This window comes from Silene latifolia, chromosome Y (genome assembly GCF_048544455.1).
Source record: "Silene latifolia isolate original U9 population chromosome Y, ASM4854445v1, whole genome shotgun sequence".
Lineage (NCBI taxonomy): Eukaryota > Viridiplantae > Streptophyta > Magnoliopsida > Caryophyllales > Caryophyllaceae > Silene > Silene latifolia.
This window is the reverse complement of record NC_133538.1, coordinates 27,258,107-27,281,626: the sequence shown is the minus strand read 5'-3', so window position 1 is coordinate 27,281,626 and position 23,520 is coordinate 27,258,107. Positions and strand designations below refer to the sequence as shown.

At 37.8% G+C, this 23,520-nt stretch overlaps 1 protein-coding gene and 1 long non-coding RNA gene across 2 annotated transcripts; one reads left to right on the top strand and one right to left on the bottom strand.

Annotated features, from left to right (window-relative positions):
- Positions 1-3,216: 3,216 nt before the first annotated feature.
- LOC141626263 (uncharacterized) lies at positions 3,217-14,038 on the bottom strand. Its single transcript, XR_012535870.1, has 4 exons — positions 13,928-14,038; positions 13,605-13,672; positions 3,621-3,758; positions 3,217-3,407 (listed from the first exon to the last, which is right to left on the bottom strand). It is a non-coding gene; the product is annotated as an uncharacterized LOC141626263 (long non-coding RNA).
- Positions 14,039-17,850: 3,812 nt separating this feature from the next.
- On the top strand, positions 17,851-19,508 carry LOC141627790 (uncharacterized). Its single transcript, XM_074441011.1, has 2 exons — positions 17,851-18,930; positions 19,215-19,508. The coding sequence occupies exon 1, from the start codon at positions 17,893-17,895 to the stop codon at positions 18,874-18,876; it is 984 nt and encodes a 327-aa protein (XP_074297112.1). The 5' UTR covers positions 17,851-17,892; the 3' UTR covers positions 18,877-18,930; positions 19,215-19,508.
- The last annotated feature ends 4,012 nt before the right edge of the window (positions 19,509-23,520 follow it).

Here is a 23,520-nt window from a genome sequence, read left to right as displayed (position 1 = left end):
TAAAACTAACCTAGGCTAGTGGTAACAGGGTCGAACCACAAGGAGGCGAATGTAATTTCTAATTGTCTAACTTAGTCTAAGGTAACGAAAGTGAGGGTTGAATTGATTGGGTCTATACTAAAAGCAATAAAAGACAATAAACTAAATAAACGGATAAAACAGATAAAAGAAAGGGTACTAGGATGGTCGGTTCACTATAGTTTGGGCAAAGCAAACTAAGTCGGTCTAAATCAAACACATGAGGCGGGAAACAAGAGGTCCTCTCGGTCCACTCTTAACAAATAGCATCTTTCGATCTCGCTATAAGTCCCTAATATCACTAATACTGACTCTCGTCCTGAAAAGTGACTTATAATCTAAACTTTACGTATCTTTCGATCTCAGCATAGTTTAGTCATTTTAATTGGTGATCTAACAACTGTCCCTATCTCTCGATCTAATGGGTCAGTCATATCCTAAATATTCAACTAGTCGTGTGCACTCGATTTGTCGAATAAAGAACTTAAAACAATTAAAACGAAAGTAAAACCCCACGAGGTCAGTCGATCGACCAAGTATGTCAGTCGATCGACTGACACGCGATTCAGTCCGCATTATTCTACGCTGCCTACACTATAATTCCCCTACATCCTAGCACAAGCAATTTAGCTACTCATACTAGAGATGATAACAACAATGAAATTGACGTAATTTACTATCGAATTCATGATTAAGACGATTGAACAAATAGACAACAGAAAACAACAAAATCGGCTTTGGGAAACTAGCTAGCGATTTCTATACTATCAATGCGATAAAAATAAACTGAAGTAGAACAGAAGGAATACCGAAATTTGCAGAAGGATGATTAAAAGCTCGAACGAAAATCCTTTCCCAAAACAATATTTCCGACCCTAATTATTTTATAAACTAAACTGAATGTAAAACTAGGTAAATTTCTGAATGAAAATCTCTAGAAACTAGGTTACGTTATATAGCAAATATACATAACACTTATTATTAAAACCTAAACACAATGGGCTTTAAGTTCCTCGATCTTTTAATTCTCGTCTGAAGCAGCGATGTGGTCGATCGACTAAGAAGGGCGGTCGATCGACTGACTAGCAGTGTATAGTAGCCTCTGGAACCCGTGATTTGGTCGATCGACTGAAGGTAGTGGTCGATCGACCGCTCTAGCTGGTACTTGACTTCTATGATCTCGTGGATTTGTCTTTCGGGCCTTGAAATGCGCACCAAGATCGTTCCTTAAGTGAATACTCCACGTCAAAATGCAATGCAAGATACTCGGGAACGGATTTAGCTCAATTTCCGTTGAATTCTTTACATTTCTACAATAATGTACAAAAACACGAAAGTAGACGGAAATAGGGAGAATAATAGCATAAACTACTAAAATGAGCTCAAAAATGCGTGTTAAATGAGGTATAAAACATCATATAAAAGACACGCATCAATATGTGCATAAGTTGGAAAAACAATAAGCAAGCATTCATATGAACTCATTAAGCATAAATCTTTCCCATGATTAACTCCCATAATCCCCCACTAATCCCTAATTAGGAAACTACTCAATCATTATCATGGAAAACATGTTAACAATGGTGTCAATCATCTTAACAAGTATAAACATGATAGAAGAGTAAAACAATAAGCAATAAAGTAAAGAGTAAAGGAATTATACCAATCTTAAGATGAACAAATGTAAAGGAAAGAATAATAGAAGAAAACTTGATTGATTGATGAAGAGTTGTCAATTCTCCAAATAATAACCCAATAATCTTCAATTACCTAATAAGAAATCTTGAACAATAATTAAGGAACGATTAAAGTACAATTTGTGGAATGATTAAGATTAATCTACTCCTAATCTAATCTAAGAAAGCTTAATCTAAACTAAGGAAGCCTAGTGCCTTGATTATTACAAATGGAGTATATATAGTAGTACAAGGATTAGGTTAACTAAGGGCTTAAATGACGATTAGACCATTTAAAAGAAGATTAGAGCCTTGCAAGTCCCAGGAGGAACCCCACGACCTGCTCTTGAGGCATGCTCGTGATGTAAGGGAATCCGCTCGTCCTGGTCCAGGGACGCCCGTCTAGAGCTCGGGACGCCCGACTTGAGCTCGGGACGCCCGGATCATGGATCAGCTTAGTCTTCTCTTCTTGTGACTGCCTCAAGATCCGTGGGGATCATTGAGGGGTCGTGGGAGTCGCCTGTCATTGCCTATTTCTTTGCTTTATTGACTTGTGCCTTAGGTATTAGCTCCCTCTTCGGTGCTTGATCGTTATATGTTATCAATTTAGCTCCGCTTCACTTTATTAGGGCATGATTAGTGCTCTTCTCTTACAAAGAACACCAAAACTCATAGAATATGCATAGAAGGAGGCTAAAGATAAGAAACAACCCTAATACATAGTAAAAAGTATGGGAACTAGGCTAGTTAGGGGACTAAATGTGCGTAAATAGGAGTCACATCTCGAGTAAGGCTTACTCTATCAAGTAAGTTAGTTTTACATTCTGGAGAGTGTTCTGCCTGATAGATACTCAATCGAGTGAGGGCAACTCGATCGAGTAGGCGGTACTCGATCGAGTACCTCAGTTGCTGGATCGAGTAAGTCGGGTTTTATACTGGTTTCATCGGGTTTTGATAGCAATGTGTGAAATGATATATAAACTACCTACGTAAGTTCTTTTTACCTTTTACCTAAAATCTAAACTTTCTACAAAGAAAGCAAATCAACGTCGATTCTTTTTCTCTCATTGCTATCAAAGCCAAGGGCTAGAGTAGTCGGATTTCGGAGTTCTTTTTACCGTTGAGACCGTCATATTGTGGGTAAGATCCTTCTACCGTTTTTATGTTAATTCGTTAGTTTTGGTTCAACCCTAAATTGGGTGAATTGGGGGTGTTTGGGAGTATTGTTGATGATAGATTGTAATTGTATGATTATATGTTGATAGGGGGTGATTTCGTAGAGGAACGCTTTTGATCCGCTGCTTGTGTTGATTTTGGTGATTGCATTCCAGGTAGGGTTTTCCTCCTCAGTTATTGTGAATATATACTAGTACAAAATATTTATTTGCTGCGCCAAAAAAGGGGCCTTTTGCGGCGTTTTTGATGTAGCAGCAAATAAGGGGGCCGCAAATAGCAAAGTTATTTAAAACGCCGCAAATAGCATTAGATTTTTTTATTTTATTTTTACAAAATGTAATAGAAACAAAATGATTTTAACTTAACTCTCAAATAGATTCTTCCATAATACATCAAATATAAATAAAACACATACATGATTCAAAAATAATACAAATGCAATCTAAAACTTAAATACTCTAGATGCCTAGGACCAACACCATCTAGGCCGACCACACGCGTAGTAGTAAAACCATCTCAGCCGCTTGGCCATTTCACCTGTTCATGCACAACAAAATCAAACAAAACAAATTCTAACAAAAATAAATCAAACAAAAAGAAAATACAATCCTTTAATTTACTTCTCTTCTCCCTCAATTTTCAATCCTTCAGGTTTTTGACCTTTGCATCACAACTACTGAACATATACATAAATACATAAACAATGCATGTTTACTGAATGACGAAATCACAATAAAAGTGAGAACTTACGAATCAATGAAAGTAGTATAATTAGAGCGAGAACTACAGCTGCTTGAGCATCTAGGGTCTCTTTTATTTTCTGCTGTGCTTCGATACTTTCTGCACTTTCATCTTCGCCACCTCAAACCCATTCTAAAGCTCACTCAACTGTACATGTCAAATGTTTTAAACACTTCAGAAAACATAACAACGTTGCGAAAATTTGCTTAAACCTAATAAAAACACTATTATAATTCACAACACGGTCGACATTGAGATGTTCAATTGCACTAATACTTGTTGAATAATGCTTCAAAATAAGTTATTACAATAATAATGCGTTAGTATAAAGGTGAGTTATTGATATTATGAGTTAGTGTGTTAATGTTGAGAATAAGTTATTTAGTTTATGATAGAAACGTAGAAGTATTTATTTTATATATTTAGTTTCTACGTTAAAATGTCATATGTAAGGCTATATAAAGGCCTCTAATTTACTTGTAATATGCATCAAATATAAAACAATTATCTCTTTATATTATTTACTCTCTCCTTTACCAACAAGTTTGGTATCAAGAGCACTATAGACAAGAGAGAAATTTTAAGAGCAACGCAGCTCCTCTCTGTCTAAATCAGGTAAGATCAAATAAAAAAATAGTGAGTGAAATATACGGAGTTTTCCCATAAAATAATTTTTTAGAGTGTCATGGCCACTAATGGAGTCTCCACCAGTTCTCAACCACTAATTCCCAGTTTTGATGGGGATAAATATGAGTTTTGGTCGATTAAAATGAGAACTTTGTTTAAATCTCAAGAGCTATGGGATTTAGTTGAAGATGGTTTTGACGACTCGGATGTCGAGCAACAAAGATTGAAAGAAAATAGGAAAAAAGATGCAAAAGCGCTCCTATTTCTTCAATCATCTGTTCATGAAAATATTTTCTCGCAATTGCATCAACAAAGAACTTGAAGGAGGCATGGCAAATTTTAAAACTGAATTCAAAGGCTCGGATAAGGTAATGTTGTTAAGCTTCAAACGCTACGCCGCGATTTTGAAACTTTAAATATGCAAAATAATGAGTCCGTGCAGGATTACCTATCTAGAGCTAGTACAATTGTGAATAAAATGAAGTCTTATGGGGAAGATATTTCAAACAAAACAGTGGTTCCAAAAATTTTGAGAAATCTTACTTCTAGATTTGATTCTATTGTCGCTGCAATTGAAGAAGCTCATGATATGTCAACTTATTCTTTTGATGAATTAATGAGTTCTTTGCAAGCTCATGAAGAACGATTAAATCGTTCAAAAGAAAAGAATGAAGAAAAGGCATTTCAGGTGAAGGGAGAGTCTTCAAAAGAAAATGACAATAATAATTTTGGTGGACGTGGAAATGGTAGAGGTGGTTTCCGCGATCGAGGTCGTCGCGGTGGCGAAGCCGTGGCCAATATTTTGGGCAGCGACAACATGGGCAAAAGTCGTCCATTCAATGTCATCATTGTAAAAAATTCGGTCACAAAGAAGCAAATTGTTGGATAAAGGCACAAAATCAAAAACAAAATCAAGCAAATTTTGCGGAAAAAGAAGAGGTGGAAACTCTTTTTATGACACACTTTCATGACAATGCAGTCTCGGATGATGTCTGGTTTGTTGATAGTGGTTGTTCAAACCATATGTCCAGTTCACGATCTTTGTTCATGGATTTAGACACCTCACAAAATCAAGTACGCCTTGGTGATGACAAGGTAGTACAAGTCGAAGGTAAAGGTACAATTACTCTTTCCACTAGCTCTGGCAAGAAGAAATTAATTCATAATGTGTTGTTTGTGCCTAGTTTAGCTCATAATTTATTGAGTGTGGGACAGTTGATGTCTAGTGGGTATAAGGTCTTATTTGATGATGATAGTTTGCACAATATTGGATAAGAAATCCGGCAAACCGTAGTTACTATTAGTATGACCCAAAATAAGATGTTTCCGTTAGACATAAATTGTTTTGAAAAGAAGGTTTTTATGGCTAAGAAGTTATGTGAGTCTGATTTATGGCACTTACGATATGGTCACTTGCATGAAAATGGATTAAAACTCCTAAAAAGGAAAGACATGGTCTTAGGGTTGCCAGAGGTTGCTGACCTAGAATTTTGTGAAGGGTGTGTCCTTGGGAAGCATAACAGGTTCATTTCTGTTGGGCAATCGTGGAGAGCGTCTAAATGCCTTGAACTAGTGCACGCAGATTTGTGTGGACCAATGAAAACTCCATCTATGAATGGAAGTTATTATTTCTTGTTGTTTACTGATGACTACAGCCGAATGAGTTGGGTATATTTCTTAACCTCAAAATCTAATTCTTTTGAAGTATTCAAAAAGTTCAAAGTGCTTGTAGAAAAACAGTCAGGAAAGGTCATAAAGATACTCCGTACAGACAGGGGAGGTGAGTTTTGCTCGCAAGAGTTTGATAACTTTTGTGAAGAGCATGGTATTCGTAGGGAGCTTATCGCACCACGCACTCCGCAACAAAATGGCATTCTTTGAACGGAAAAATCGATCGTTGTTGAAATGGCTGAAGTATGTTAAAGGCGAAAACGACTTCCAAATAAGTTCTCAAGTGAGGCGATTGCTACATCAGTCTATCTTCTAAATTTATCACCCACAAAAGCAGTTCTTAACAAAACACCTTATGAAGCATGGCGAGGTTCTAAGCCTCGGGTAAGTCATTTAAGAGTTTTTGGTTGTGTAGCCTATGCTTTAATAAAATCCTATCGCCACAAGCTTGAGGAAAAATCCGAGAAATGTGTGTTTATTGGTTATAGTATGAAATCTAAAGCATATAGGTTATATGATCCTGTTAGTGGCAAGATTATTATAAGTAGAGATGTGGTGTTTAATGAAGATGCTAGTGGCCATGGAACAAGTAATGATGATAGATCGGTTCTATTTCCGAAGATGATGAAATGCCAAAAGCAACAATTGAGGAGCCTGAGAATTCTTCTTCTTCTTTGGAAAATGGTGGTGGCTCTAGCCATAATTCACCAATTTCAAATCCTTCTGCTAGCACAATTCAAACACCGCCCAGCTCACCATTAAATAATTCATCTCCTACGAGTGCATCTTCAAGCTCGTCTGAAGAGACACCTCCTAGGCGTTTTAGATCACTTCGAGATGTGTACGAAAATTGTAATTTTGTTTTATATGCCTCAGATCCTCTTACTTATGATGATCTTTGCAGAAAGTAAAAAATGGCAGGATGCAATGCACGAGGAGATGAAATCCATTGAGAAAAATGCTACTTGGGAGTTGGTAAATCCACCCGAAGGGAAGAATGTTATAAATTTGAAATGGGTGTTTAGAACAAAGTATAATGCAGATGGAAGTGTACAAAAGCACAAAGCACGGTTAGTTGTTAAAGGATATGCACAGCAATATGGAGTTGACTTTGATGAAACATTCTCACCCGTGGCTCGCTTTGAAACGGTGAGAACTTTCTTGGCCTTAGCTGCGCAACTTAATTGGCCTGTTTTTCAGTTTGATGTGAAGTCAGCTTTTTTAAATGGAGAATTAAATGAGGAAGTATATGTGTACCAACCGGAAGGTTTTGTGAAAAATGGAGAAGAAGACAAAGTCTACAAGTTGAGAAAGGCTTTGTATGGTCTTAAACAAGCTCCGCGCGCATGGTATAATAAAATCGACTCTTATTTCCATGAGTCTGGATTTACAAGGAGCGAAAATGAGCCGACTCTTTATTTGAGAAAATGTGGTAGTGAGTTTTTGGTGGTATGTCTATATGTTGATGATATGATCTACATGGGATCGTCGGACTCAATTGTTGCTGAGTTCAATTCTTCTATGATGAATAAATTTGAGATGTCGGATTTGGGATTGTTACATTATTTTCTTGGTTTGGAAGTGAAGCAAGATGAAAATGGCATTTTTATATCTCAAGAGAAATATGCAGTAGACTTGGTTAAGGTTTTATTTGTTGGGTTGCAAAACATCAAGCACTCCAATGAATATAAATGAGAAATTGTCATCAAATGATGACACTGGTGATGTTAATGTCAGATACTATCGACAAATGGTAGGTGGTTTAAACTACTTAAGTCACACTAGGCCTGATATTGCATATTCAGTGAGCTTGGTTTCCAGGTTTATGCATAATCCGTCAAAACAACATCTTGGAGCGATTAGAAGAATTTTGAAGTATGTAAAATGGGTACTACCGAATATGGAATTTTCTATTCGAAAGTATCAGATTTCAAGTTAGTTGGATACACAGATAGTGATTGGGCCGGTTGTCTTGATGATCGAAAAAGCACTTCGGTTTATGTTTTTACTCTTGGTTCGGGAGCTATTTCATGGAGTTCAAAGAAGCAAGAGACGGTAGCTTTATCCTCATCTGAAGCAGAATATGCGGCAATTTCTTCAGCTACATGTCAAGCTATTTGCCTTAGACGGTTGCTAAAAGATCTTCTTCATGAGCAAAAGTCTCCTACAACTATTTACTGTGACAATAAAGCGGCAATATCACTGACAAAGAATGCCGTTTTTCACAGCAGGACTAAGCACATTGATATTCGTCATCATTTCATTCGTGACATGGTTGCAAAAGGAATGATCGAGCTCAAGTTTTGTGGAACAAATCAACAAGTAGCAGATATCCTAACGAAGTCACTTTCAATAGCAAAAGTTGACGATTTCCGATCACAGATGGGTGTTTGCAAGCTTTAATGCAGGGGGGTGTGTTGAATAATGCTTCAAAATAAGTTATTACAATAATAATGCGTTAGTATAAAGGTGAGTTATTGATATTATGAGTTAGTGTGTTAATGTTGAGAATAAGTTATTTAGTTTATGATAGAAACGTAGAAGTATTTATTTTATATATTTAGTTTCTACGTTAAAATGTCATATGTAAGGCTATATAAAGGCCTCTAATTTACTTGTAATATGCATCAAATATAAAACAATTATCTCTTTATATTATTTACTCTCTCCTTTACCAACAAGTTTGGTATCAAGAGTACTATAGACAAGAGAGAAATTTTAAGAGCAACGCAGCTCCTCTCTGTCTAAATCAGGTAAGATCAAATAAAAAATTAGTGAGTGAAATATACGGAGTTTTCCCATAAAATAATTTTTTAGAGTGTCATGGCCACTAATGGAGTCTCCACCAGTTCTCAACCACTAATTCCCAGTTTTGATGGGGATAAATATGAGTTTTGGTCGATTAAAATGAGAACTTTGTTTAAATCTCAAGAGCTATGGGATTTAGTTGAAGATGGTTTTGACGACTCGGATGTCGAGCAACAAAGATTGAAAGAAAATAGGAAAAAAGATGCAAAAGCGCTCCTATTTCTTCAATCATCTGTTCATGAAAATATTTTCTCCAGAATTGCATCAGCAGCAACTTCGAAGGAGGCATGGCAAATTTTAAAAACTGAATTCAAAGGCTCGGATAAGGTAATTGCTGTTAAGCTTCAAACGCTACGCCGCGATTTTGAAACTTTAAATATGCAAAATAATGAGTCCGTGCAGGATTACCTATCTAGAGCTAGTACAATTGTGAATAAAATGAAGTCTTATGGGGAAGATATTTCAAACAAAACAGTGGTTCCAAAAATTTTGAGAAATCTTACTTCTAGATTTGATTCTATTGTCGCTGCAATTGAAGAAGCTCATGATATGTCAACTTATTCTTTTGATGAATTAATGAGTTCTTTGCAAGCTCATGAAGAACGATTAAATCGTTCAAAAGAAAAGAATGAAGAAAAGGCATTTCAGGTGAAGGGAGAGTCTTCAAAAGAAAATGACAATAATAATTTTGGTGGACGTGGAAATGGTAGAGGTGGTTTCCGTAGTCGAGGTCGTGGCGGTGGCAGAGGCCGTGGCCAATATTTTGGGCAGCGACAACATGGGCAAAAGTCGTCCATTCAATGTCATCATTGTAAAAAATTCGGTCACAAAGAAGCAAATTGTTGGATAAAGGCACAAAATCAAAAACAAAATCAAGCAAATTTTGCGGAAAAAGAAGAGGTGGAAACTCTTTTTATGACACACTTTCATGACAATGCAGTCTCGGATGATGTCTGGTTTGTTGATAGTGGTTGTTCAAACCATATGTCTGGTTCACAGTCTTTGTTCATGGATTTAGACACCTCACAAAAATCAGAAGTACGCCTTGGTGATGACAAGGTAGTACAAGTCGAAGGTAAAGGTACAATTACTCTTTCCACTAGCTCTGGCAAGAAGAAATTAATTCATAATGTGTTGTTTGTGCCTAGTTTAGCTCATAATTTATTGAGTGTGGGACAGTTGATGTCTAGTGGGTATAAGGTCTTATTTGATGATGATAGCTGCACAATATTGGATAAGAAATCCGGCAAACAGGCTTGTAGTTACTATTAGTATGACCCAAAATAAGATGTTTAGTTAGACATAAATTGTTTTGAAAAGAAGGTTTTTATGGCTAAGAAGTTATGTGAGTCTGATTTATGGCACTTACGATATGGTCACTTGCATGAAAATGGATTAAAACTCCTAAAAAGGAAAGACATGGTCTTAGGGTTGCCGAGGTTCTTGACCTAGAATTTTGTGAAGGGTGTGTCCTTGGGAAGCATAGCAGAAGTTCATTTCCTGTTGGGCAATCGTGGAGAGCGTCTAAATGCCTTGAACTAGTGCACGCAGATTTGTGTGGACCAATGAAAACTCCATCTATGAATGGAAGTTATTATTTCTTGTTGTTTACTGATGACTACAGCCGAATGAGTTGGGTATATTTCTTAACCTCAAAATCTAATTCTTTTGAAGTATTCAAAAAGTTCAAAGTGCTTGTAGAAAAACAGTCAGGAAAGGTCATAAAGATACTCCGTACAGACAGGGGAGGTGAGTTTTGCTCGCAAGAGTTTGATAACTTTTGTGAAGAGCATGGTATTCGTAGGGAGCTTACTGCACCACGCACTCCGCAACAAAATGGCATTGTTGAACGGAAAAATCGTCTCGTTGTTGAAATGGCGAAGTATGTTAAAGGCGAAACTTGACTTCCAAATAAGTTCTGCGCAGAAGCAGTTGCTACATCAGTCTATCTTCTAAATTTATCACCCACAAAAGCAGTTCTTAACAAAACACCTTATGAAGCATGGCGAGGTTCTAAGCCTCGGGTAAGTCATTTAAGAGTTTTTGGTTGTGTAGCCTATGCTTTAATAAAATCCTATCGCCACAAGCTTGAGGAAAAATCCGAGAAATGTGTGTTTATTGGTTATAGTATGAAATCTAAAGCATATAGGTTATATGATCCTGTTAGTGGCAAGATTATTATAAGTAGAGATGTGGTGTTTAATGAAGATGCTAGCTGGCCATGGAACAGTAATGATGATAGATCGGTTCTATTTCCCGAAGATGATGAAATGCCAAAAGCAACAATTGAGGAGCCTGAGAATTCTTCTTCTTCACTGGAAAATGGTGGTGGCTCTAGCCATAATTCACCAATTTCAAATCCTTCTGCTAGCACAATTCAAACACCGCCCAGCTCACCATTAAATAATTCATCTCCTACGAGTTCATCTTCAAGCTCGTCCGAAGAGACACCTCCTAGGCGTTTTAGATCACTTCGAGATGTGTACGAAAATTGTAATTTTGCTTTATATGCCTCAGATCCTCTTACTTATGATGATGCTGCAGAAAGTAAAAAATGGCAGGATGCAATGCACGAGGAGATGAAATCCATTGAGAAAAATGCTACTTGGGAGTTGGTAAATCCACCCGAAGGGAAGAATGTTATAGGGCTGAAATGGGTGTTTAGAACAAAGTATAATGCAGATGGAAGTGTACAAAAGCACAAAGCACGGTTAGTTGTTAAAGGATATGCACAGCAATATGGAGTTGACTTTGATGAAACATTCTCACCCGTGGCTCGCTTTGAAACAGTGAGAACTTTCTTGGCCTTAGCTGCGCAACTTAATTGGCCTGTTTTTCAGTTTGATGTGAAGTCAGCTTTTTTAAATGGAGAATTGAATGAGGAAGTATATGTGTACCAACCGGAAGGTTTTGTGAAAAATGGAGAAGAAGACAAAGTCTACAAGTTGAGAAAGGCTTTGTATGGTCTTAAACAAGCTCCGCGCGCATGGTATAATAAAATCGACTCTTATTTCCATGAGTCTGGATTTACAAGGAGCGAAAATGAGCCGACTCTTTATTTGAAAAAATGTGGTAGTGAGTTTTTGGTGGTATGTCTATATGTTGATGATATGATCTACATGGGATCGTCGGACTCAATTGTTGCTGAGTTCAAATCTTCTATGATGAATAAATTTGAGATGTCGGATTTGGGATTGTTACATTATTTTCTTGGTTTGGAAGTGAAGCAAGATGAAAATGGCATTTTTATATCTCAAGAGAAATATGCAGTAGACTTGGTTAAGGTTTTATTTGTTGGGTTGCAAAACATCAAACACTCCAATGAATATAAATGAGAAATTGTCATCAAATGATGACACTGGTGATGTTAATGTCAGATACTATCGACAAATGGTAGGTGGTTTAAACTACTTAAGTCACACTAGGCCTGATATTGCATATTCAGTGAGCTTGGTTTCCAGGTTTATGCATAATCCGTCAAAACAACATCTTGGAGCAGATAGAAGAATTTTGAAGTATGTAGCCGGCACTACCGAATATGGAATTTTCTATTCGAAAGTATCAGATTTCAAGTTAGTTGGATACACAGATAGTGATTGGGCCGGTTGTCTTGATGATCGAAAAAGCACTTCGGGTTATGTTTTTACTCTTGGTTCGGGAGCTATTTCATGGAGTTTAAAGAAGCAAGAGACGGTAGCTTTATCCTCATCTGAAGCAGAATATGCGGCAATTTCTTCAGCTACATGTCAAGCTATTTGCCTTAGACGGTTGCTAAAAGATCTTCTTCATGAGCAAAAGTCTCCTACAACTATTTACTGTGACAATAAAGCGACAATATCACTGACAAAGAATGCCGTTTTTCACAGCAGGACTAAGCACATTGATATTCGTCATCATTTCATTCGTGACATGGTTGCAAAAGGAATGATCGAGCTCAAGTTTTGTGGAACAAATCAACAAGTAGCAGATATCCTAACGAAGTCACTTTCAATAGCAAAAGTTGACGATTTCCGATCACAGATGGGTGTTTGCAAGCTTTGAAGCAAGGGGGTGTGTTGAATAATGCTTCAAAATAAGTTATTACAATAATAATGCGTTAGTATAAAGGTGAGTTATTGATATTATGAGTTAGTGTGTTAATGTTGAGAATAAGTTATTTAGTTTATGATAGAAACGTAGAAGTATTTATTTTATATATTTAGTTTCTACGTTAAAATGTCATATGTAAGGCTATATAAAGGCCTCTAATTTACTTGTAATATGCATCAAATATAAAATAATTATCTCTTTATATTATTTACTCTCTCCTTTACCAACAATACTCAGAACTAGAACGAAATTGCAGTATTCACAACATTCACAAAGTTAATTAACCAATTTTATCTAGTATTCACCTTTTTTCTCAAATTACATTAGTCATAAACAACAAATGAGAAATCAAGGGTTTTGATATCAATACGATGCCAAAAAGGTACAAAATTCGAGTATGGGGTTTAAAATCCTTACTATGGCACCAAGAATACTGAACTTTGTTTTAATTTTAGGGATAGTAGAGGTAAATACTGAACTACCTTAAGGCTTAAGCAGTACAACCATATATGAATGGCTTTTGATGGAACAAATTAGTATAGGACAAGCTTTAATAGAACTGTCGAATACCGTAATAGGAATATTTATAATAGTTGGGCCACAACCATCACCTTAAGGTTTTGGTTGAAATGGTTCATCTATCATACCGAACAGCATCAAAGGGGACAACTGACAACTGGAAGCTAAAGCGTATATGTTCATTAGTCAACAAATGATCCACCACATATAAACATGATATCATTTGTGTTGATTTGTGAACCATAAACAAATATGAAAGCAAAAGAGCAGAAAAAGTACCTCGTATAGAAGCGATTTTGTCGCCCTTTGTCTCACACCCATTTTCAGCAAGTTAGTTCTTGAGTCTCCTACATAAAACAATTAAGCAAAATTTTAAAATGCTATGACATGGATCGTTTAAGGAGCCTAAGGCATAAATTTACAGCCAAGAGACCTTAAATTATCAAGCGCAAGCTCTAAGAGTCGTCACAACTTAATTACCAACAACCCTAACTTTCCAGCCTCCATTATAGAGTAAAAAATAATGCGTATCTAACAACATAAATTCCAAGTTGAATTGTTGAAATTTACTAGAAAAATGTTGATAAAATTAAGGTAAATACCTTTGAAATGGAAAAGATGAAGAAGTCACAGATGGAAGAAAGACAAAGGAATGGAGGGACTGTGGTGGGTGAGCGTCTACGTCGGCTGCATGGCAATCTCTGTGGAATCCAAAATAACTAAAGAAACTCATAAAAAACCTAGATACGCAGAAATTAGAACACTAAAATAACCTGAAAATAACTAAACAAACTCATAACAATCGTTAAGCATATATCGACTGACATTGTCTCCTGCATCAATTATATTAAATCACATCCAGAAATAGTCCATTAAGGAACACATATCAAAGCTTCAGTTTAAAGTGTTAAACCCATGTTTTTTTGATACATTATTCAGACACATCGCAATGGTTAAACACCAAATTCCTATTATCCGGCACTACTAGAATATATAGATAAGAGATCATTAATAAATAACCAAGTAAATACTTAGATGGTTTCTTTTCTCTAAGAAACCATTTTTCAAAGGTAAATGATTTCTTATTAATATCAAAGAAACCATCTACTTAAAAAAAAAGGTTCTTTAGATAAAAATATAATTTAGTATTTAAAACTAAACCGGTAAACCACATCTCCGTCTTTCATATTCCTCAGTCCTTACTCCTTACTTCCTTCTGAAAACTATAAACTCCTTACTCCTTACTCATCTCACAACTTCCATCTCCTGAGTACCACAAGCAGCCGCCGACCATAAACTCGTCGGTCGTCGCTGACTTTGTGAGTAGCCCTTTCATCTATCACCGGTATACTCTTAATTAGGCCACAGGCGCTCAGCCACAGTTCAATCAATTACAAGGGTTTTCCCCACATCTCAGATCTCAACTTTTATTTGTAAAATCAGATCGGTGAGTTACACAATCTCTATTTGACTTATTAGCAGTAAATTACTAGTCGTTTTCTCTAATTGTAAGTTTTAATGGATTGATTCTTTGGGTTCTTTGACTGAAATCCCCAATTACTCAAACCCTAATTTTAATTTTTGTTAATTTCATTTTCAGTTCTCTTTTTTTCTCGTCACTTATATGATTACTTGGTTGTTAATAATTGATGTCTCTTAATGGCATTTCTGGGTCTACCATTAAGTGTGATTCAAGTAATGTGTCCAGGTAAAATGAACATACATTCGGGGAAGCATGGTGTAATAAGAATAGTAAACAATGCCAGATATTGGAAGTGATTCATTATTTATAATATTTGATTCTGTTTGCTCAGCAGTGCCATGCGTTTCATGAATTTGGATCCAAGGCAAAATGTTGTAATGTTGGATTGTCAAAATGGGCAATAATTTATTGGCAAATGAACACAGAAGTATAGCATGTGCAATAATTTATTCCTTGGATCATATGCTTGATGGCTACCAAGTCTTCTGTTCTACTTTCTTATTAGTTAAACATTCAAATTCAATTCATTTTTAATGGAGTTCTTTTTCTAGCAATAATGATACACTCAAGTGACTTTTAGTCATTTGTTTTTTTTTTTGGTTATATTCAGCTTGTTACAATTTGGAGTTTATAAAAGGAGTTCAATGCTACATAAAGGTGAAGTAACTTACTCCTTTTGATTCTGTTTATATATTGATCTAATATATCTTCATCTAGATTTTGTTGTCATAGATGGTTAGATCTACTTACTACTGCAGATAAAGGTGAGATTGCTCCCTCTCCATTTTTCTCATGCCATAAATTGTGAGAGTTGCTTATTAGTGCAGAATTATATTTTTGTTATGTCACATTTCTAAACTTTGTTAATCATAACTTTTTATAATCAGGTTACATGTATGGATTTGAAGTTACGACATTCCAAGGAGTAAAGTCGTGATCTACCGACAAGTTGAGATAAAGAAACCCAAAAACCCAATACACGGAGGGAGCGTGAGTACAACAATTTGGACGATTGCTTTGGAGTTATGTTATATGGGACTCGGTTTCAAGTGACTGGTGAACTATGGTGAGCAAATGTTATAGCGGTTTGACTACCTTGTATTATAGTAATATTAGGATGTTGTAGACTATAAAATCAAATAGACTATATATCAGAGCGTAGATTGGCCAAATTAAATTTGGCGAAGGTGACTAGCTGAGTGTTTATGTATTTTGTATATATATTATTTGATAGAATGTTGTAAAACATCATGTGAATGAAAGATGATTTTAGATATATGATAATTGGTGTGAATGTTTTCTCATTATTCTTAATACTGAAAAATCTACATAAGATTAATGCTTTTATCGAGTTTGTTTTTTTGTTAATTATTAGAGACAAAGAAACCATATATCTTAGTAACATGGTTTTATATCTTGGGAAAAGAAACCATCTATCTCCTTTAAAAGGTGTCTATTTTTAACCTAAGAAACCTTTTTTCAAGCTTACATGGTTTCTTATCCTATACCAAAGAAACCATCTACCTATTATAAGTGGTCTTAACATTTACTCAAAAGAAACCAGTTTTTTAAGATGGTTTCTTAACCTAAGAGACCTTTGACCTTGAGACCATCTCTAGGTTGGTTTCTTTGGCTACTTTCCAATGGTCTCTTAGGTATTTTTTCTAGTAGTGCGGAGTTATTTTTCAAGAGCTAAGTAGATAACCTTTTTGGCAAAGACAAATTTCCTATTTGGATCACATTGCAACGCTTTAACAATTGAATCAAGACCATTCTCAACACAAGCACCCTACAGAGCTTTTCATTGACAAAATGTTAATTTGAATATTCTAAAACAAGGAGAAAGCAAAAGAAATTTGCATAGCCTTTCCAGTACAAAGCATACACACCAACACCATACACTAGCATTTAGTGACATGCATCATTCATAGCCCCTAAGTAAGAGATCAAATTCCAAATTGTTAACCTAACTACATAAAGCAGAATATGGAAACAACATTTTCAAGATCATAAAAAATCGAGAATTGTTGTACTATCAGGTCAAATAAAACTCAATAACGTTAGTACTCAACATATAAATCTATCATAATGAATAAAGGCAAAAATAAGTCACGGGTCGAAGAAGCTGCTTGAGTTCGCTATTCACTACACGTCGACACTACACTAAGAAGGCAATAAGAATAACAGATGAGTAAAATGATTATAAGAAGGTAAAATTCATCATAAGAAGGTGAAAATAGTAAAATTCAAGGCAATTAAACTCAGCATCAACGACATCATCTCAAGTACAATAGCATAAATAAAGAGTATACAAAATAAGAAAAAACCTAAGGAGAATAAAAATCAAATAAGGACAATAAGCATGGTTCAATTGTATAGATATTGCCCAAACATGAACAAACAGATTCAGTAAGTAGATTTCGAGAGCGCTGACTTGTAAAAATATTCGAATGTAGAGATTAGCTTGGCAGGAATGCTGCTACTGTCAATGTAATGGCTACAACTGGAAGCACGAGTATTCAATGGAAGATTACAGCTCTTATACTGAATGCTTGCCACTACTACATTTGGTCACAGAGTAACAATGCTCGTGTTAATGGTATGCTGCTCAGACCAAAAAATGGTTGTCCAGTAAATTAAGGAGAAGGCAAGAAGAAGAATAAGGTACAAACTTGAATTTTTTCTCAATATAGGGTTTAAAACCAAACTAATTCACGCGTTAGGGCCCATTTCAAACTATTTCCTCCCAATGGGTCCACGTCATCGTTTTTTTTTATTTTTTTGCAAAACTTAGCCAAATCGCTACCCCAACTAGCGATTTGCACCAACCCAACATAACATTGTTGCTTCTCTTTCTCTTTGCCATTCACGCGTCTCATTTTTGATACAACCGTTCTTATTAGGGCCGTCTATATAGATTAGGCCCATAGCTGATTGTATTTATAAATATGCTTATCGATTAATGAGGAGGTAACACAATTCCGCATTCTATCATGGTATCAGGTTTAGGTTACGATCTCTCACAACCCTAAAAAAAAAAAAAAAAAAAAAAAACACACCACGAAAATCATCTCGACGGCCGCCATGGCCGGTGATGACGTCAACCCTCCACCCACCAAAATCGATTCACTTTCCCCTTTTTCTCTCGTCAATCAAGAAGGGCCGGGTCAGTCGATCACCCATGTCAAACTCCGTAGCGACAATTATGATGAATGGAGTCGTTCAATGCGTCGATCTTTGAAATCAAGACGCAAATACGGTTTTTGCGATGGTTCGATTGCCAAGCCCACAGATGAATTCATGCTTAGTCAATGGGAGGTTGTACACTGCACCGTCGTTCAATGGATCCTAAACTCGATTGATCCATCGATTCGGGACAGTGTCTCCGACACCGAAGATGCTCGACTTCTATGGTCCGAAATTTCTGATCAATTTGCCGTCGTTGATGGCGCAAAAATTCATAATCTCAAAACTCAGTTACATGAATGTCGTCAGACGAAAGGTATGTCTGTTACCACCTATTATGGAAATTTAAAAACTTTATGGGATGCTATAGGAGCCCTTGAACCACCTTTTTCGTGCCCTACTACCGGCTGTCCTTGTGGCGTCACTAAGGCGGCTCTTGTCCGGCAAGACACGGAGCGGCTTCATCAGTTTCTCATGGGTTTAGACAAATCACTTTATGGACCCATTCAAAACCATCAGCTAGCCCTCGATCCTCTGCCGTCTTTGAGTCGCGTGTATCACGCAGTCCTACAGGAAGAACGACTTCTAGCTGGGCCCTCTGTCACGGCCGAAGTCCCGGATGTTATGGCCTTTGCCGTTCAAAAACCCACTGCTGCGGTCACTAACCCGCCGAATGCTATTGATTGGCGTGCATTGAGAGACGCTGAACGACAGGAACGACACAAAATTCGCTGCTCTTACTGTAATGCCACGGGTCACGAAGTGACTAATTGTTTTATAAAAACTCAGAACTTTCCGGATTGGTGGGGCGATCGTCCCCGCACCCTTGAAGCAATGAAGGCAAAGCGCGCATCTTCTTCTCGCTCACAGGGGGGCGCGTGAATTTCCTAGGGGACAGCAGCTCCTCTTCTATTCCGACACAAGATCGACTCAGTGGTATGTCTCCTCATTGGATTATTGATACAGGAGCCTCACACCATGTAACCGGAGATGACTCATGGTTGGCCGACCCGCATCCAATCCCTCCCTATCCGGTTACGCTTCCAAATGGCCACAAGGTCTCGGCTAATATAGCTGGGACGGTCCGTTTAAATGAGTTTCTTGTTTTGCGCAATGTTTTATATGTGCCCAGTCTTACTTGTAATCTCTTATCGGTATCTCAGTTGGTAGCTGTGACAGATTGTGTTGTTAGTTTTACTAATATTTCTTGTCATATTCAGGACCGTTCTTTGAGGACGAGGATTGGAGTCGGTGAGCAGCAGGATGGACTTTATTTGCTGGGAGCGGTGGTTAAACCAACAATAAACCGGGTGAGCGCTGATTCTTTCGACATGTGGCATCGACGTCTTGGCCACCCATCTGCCAAAGTAGTTAATTTCTTGCCATTTGTTAGTGATTCCCGTTCCAATTCAGACATTGTTTGTGATATCTGTCATGAGGCGAAACATTGCCGTAGTAGTTTTGCTTCAAATAATAATAGAGCCTCGACAATTTTTGAATTAATTCATTGTGACTTATGGGGTCCCTATAGGTCACCGTCTTCATGTGGTGCCCGATATTTTTCGACTATTGTTGATGACTATTTCTGGATTTATCTGGGTTTATTTGCTTCTTGACAAAAAAGAGGTTACAGATATGTTTTTAAGCTTCTTTGCTATGGTTAAAACTCAATTCTCAGCTATAGTAAAGCATGTACAATCAGATAATGGGACGAAATTTTTTAATATGGCTGATTTTTTTCGACAACATGGAATTTTGTTTCGCACTTCTTGTGTCGGAACACCTCAGCAAAATGGTCGTGTCGAAAGGAAACACCGACATATTTTGAATGTCGCCCGTGCTTTGATGTTTCAAGCTCATCTGCCAATCGATTTTTGGGGTGAATGTATACTTACTGCGGCCTATTTAATTAATCGTACACCCTCCCCTTTGTTACAAAATAAGACTCCCTATGAACATTTATTTGGGACTGCTCCGAATTACCAACAAATTCGGATATTCGGTTGCTTATGTTTTGCTCATAATTTAAATACCAAAGGGGATAAGTTTGCTAAACGAAGCCGTAAATGTTTATTTCTTGGCTATCCGCAAAATAAAAAAGGTTGGAAGGTACTTGATTTAGCTACTCGGGAAATTTTTGTCAGTCGGGATGTATATTTTTATGAGAATAGTTTTCCCTACATTCCGGATGCTACGCATTCTCCGACAAATTCCGTATCTGAACTTGACATTGAGCCTCCTGGTCCTACTTCCTCTACCGTTGACATGAGCTTAGAAGAAGCCTCTGATTCGGGTGCTCCAAATGGGTCCGACACAGTGGGTTCGACCCCTGCTGATTCTGGGTCGGATATGGCTGCCACGGGTCCAAGTCCAAATGCTACTGCCGGGGATACCGCGAGTACGGGTTCCACCACGGCTGACATGGGTCGTGGCAAGCGGCCCAAAATTCCTTCCACCCGTCTTCGAGGATATGTTGTTGGTACCACCGCTGCTGCGTCCTCCGATTCCGACTCTTCTCCCGACTCTCCTCGTTCCTCAGGTACTCCCTATGCTATGGCTAATTACTTGTCTTCTCATCATTTTTCTTTGCGCCATCGAGCTTTTCTTGCAGCTATTACTACGGGTGTTGAACCACCCAATTTTCGCGCTGCTCTTTCTAGTCCCGATTGGTGTAAGGCCATGCGAGATGAAATCGCAGCTCTTGAAGATAATGCTACTTGGGAGCTTGCTGATCTCCCTGATGGTAAGAAAGCTTTGGGTTGCCGTTGGGTGTATAAAATCAAATACAACTCAGACGGTACCATTGAAAGATATAAAGCCCGCTTGGTAATTTTTGGTAATCATCAGGTTGAAGGGATCGATTACGGTGACACTTTTGCACCCGTCATTAAAATGGTTACGGTTCGTTCTCTATTGGCAGTTGCAGTTATCAAAAACTGGGAACTTCATCAGATGGATGTGCACAATGCCTTCCTTCATGGTGATCTTGACGAAGAGGTGTATATGAAACTTCCCCCGGGCTTTGGGACAGGTCGCGAAGGCAAGGTATGTCGTCTCCGAAAATCTCTTTATGGGCTTAAGCAAGCCCCCCGATGTTGGTTTGCTAAATTGGCTGCCTCCCTGCGGAATTACGGGTTCAGTCAATCCTATTATGACTACTCTCTTTTTAGCTATGTCCGTGATAATGTCTGTCTTCATGTTTTGGTTTACGTGGATGACCTGGTTATTGCGGGCAATGACTCCGCTGCTATTTCGGCTTTTAAAAATTATCTAGGGAAGTGCTTCCACATGAAGGATTTGGGAGTGTTGAAGTACTTTCTTGGTATTGAGGTTGCCCGAAATTCGGAGGGCATTTTCTTGAGTCAACGGAAATACGCCCTTGATATTATTTCCGAGACTGGTTTGTTGGGTGCTAAGCCCGTGTCTACTCCTCTTGAAGTCAATCATACTCTAGGGGCTGCTAAGGGGGCTGTTTTGGACGACATTGAGGCGTATCGTCGTCTTGTTGGCCGTTTAGTATACCTTGCTGTTACGCGACCGGATCTATCCTATGTTGTGCATGTCCTATCTCGTTTTTTGAGTGCACCGCGCAAGGAGCATTTAGATGCCACACTTCGGGTAGTTCGTTATCTAAAAGGGAGTCCGGGTCAAGGGATTTTGTTGAGGGCCGATAGCAAACTGGTAGTTAGTGGATGGTGTGACTCCGATTGGGGTGGTTGTTTAACAACACGCAAGTCCGTATCTGGCTGGGTAGTCTTTCTTGGGGCATCACCGATCTCTTGGAAGACAAAACAACAGCATACGGTCTCTCTTTCCTCAGCTGAAGCGGAGTACCGTGCAATGGCTACCATTTTATGCGAAATCAAGTGGGTGAAGGGCTTACTAACAAGTCTTGGTATATCCTTCTCATCTCCTATCGATGTTTTCTCCGACAGTTCTTCTGCTATACAGCTGGCTCAGAATCCCGTTTTTCATGAAAGAACGAAGCATATCGAGATCGACTGTCACTTCATTCGTGACGCTATTTGTGATGGCCTTATTCGGCCGCACCATGTCTCGACTGAGAACCAATTGCCTGACATATTTACGAAATCTTTAGTTTCTTCTCGTTTTTTGATTCTCCTCCGCAAACTGGGCATTCTTGATCTTCATGCTCCAGTTTGAGGGGGGGTATTAGGGCCGTCTATATAGATTAGGCCCATAGCTGATTGTATTTATAAATATGCTTATCGATTAATGAGGAGGTAACACAATTCCGCATTCTATCAGTTCTCCTTTATCTCTCTACTGTTTTGCGTGATTTTTGTGCGGTTAGAATCCTCTCGCGGTAAACTACAAACTAGTAAAATAATATTTCAGTTTCTTCATCTTCATCTCCATTAATGACGGTACTTTCAATGTGTGATTAGGCATGTCTTACCTGTAGGTGTATTTACAAACTGTTGAGAAATAATTCAAAGTGTCCTACTATTGTTTAGGAACATGTACTTATTGTTAGTTATGGTCATAGTGTTGTTGGAGTAATTGTAGGAGTCATGAGTCAATAATAATCATGGTTTAGTGGCCTAAGAAGTGGGTAGTTGTTCCTTATTTTTAGTCAAGTAAGTTGTGGTCTATTTACTATCAATAGACTTGTCTATGTAGTTTGATAATTCACATCAATACAATATTTCACTTTCCTCTGTTTACTCTTATATGATTCGACCCCTTGATTCAAATCTGTCATACCTAGTTGAGATATGAAGAATTGGTGCTTAGCTTGCGGAAGCGACTTCGTAAAAACATCAGCTACCTGTTCATTAGTGCCACAAAATATCAGCTCAATTTTTTTGTCACTTACTAGCTGACGTATAAAGTGGCATTGGACATCAATGTGCTTTGTTCTTCCATGGAATGCGGGATTTTTTGCCATTGCAATCGCTGACATATTGTCACAATAAATCACAGTAGCTTCATTTCTTTCAACATGGAAGTCAAGAAGCAATTTTTGGAGCCATAGAGCTTGACGAGACGCTGAAGATATAGCAGCATACTCTGCTTCAGATGAGGACAGTGCAACTGTTTCTTGCTTCTTAGAACTCCAGGTTATCGCGCCTGAACCGAGACTAAAGACATTGCCCGAAGTACTTTTACGATCATCTAAGGAACCAGCATGATCACTATCACTGTACCCGTCTAACTTGAAGTTACTGTCTGACACTTTAGTGTACCATATGCCTGCATTCAAAATTCCAGCCACATAACGAAGAATTCTTTTCGCTGCCCCAAGATGTTGCTTTGTCGGTTTATGCATATACCGCGATACCACACTAACCGGAAAAGAAATATCCTGTCTAGTATGAGTGAGGTAGTTCAAACCTCAACCAATGCTACTGTATAATTTTCCATCTGCAGGGCCGGTTCCGTCTTCACGCTGTAACTTTTCATTGACATTCATAGGTGTAGTTGCAGCTTCACAGTTGGACATGTTGAATTTTTTCAACATATCAGTTGCATATTTCTCTTGATATAGAAATATACCATCTG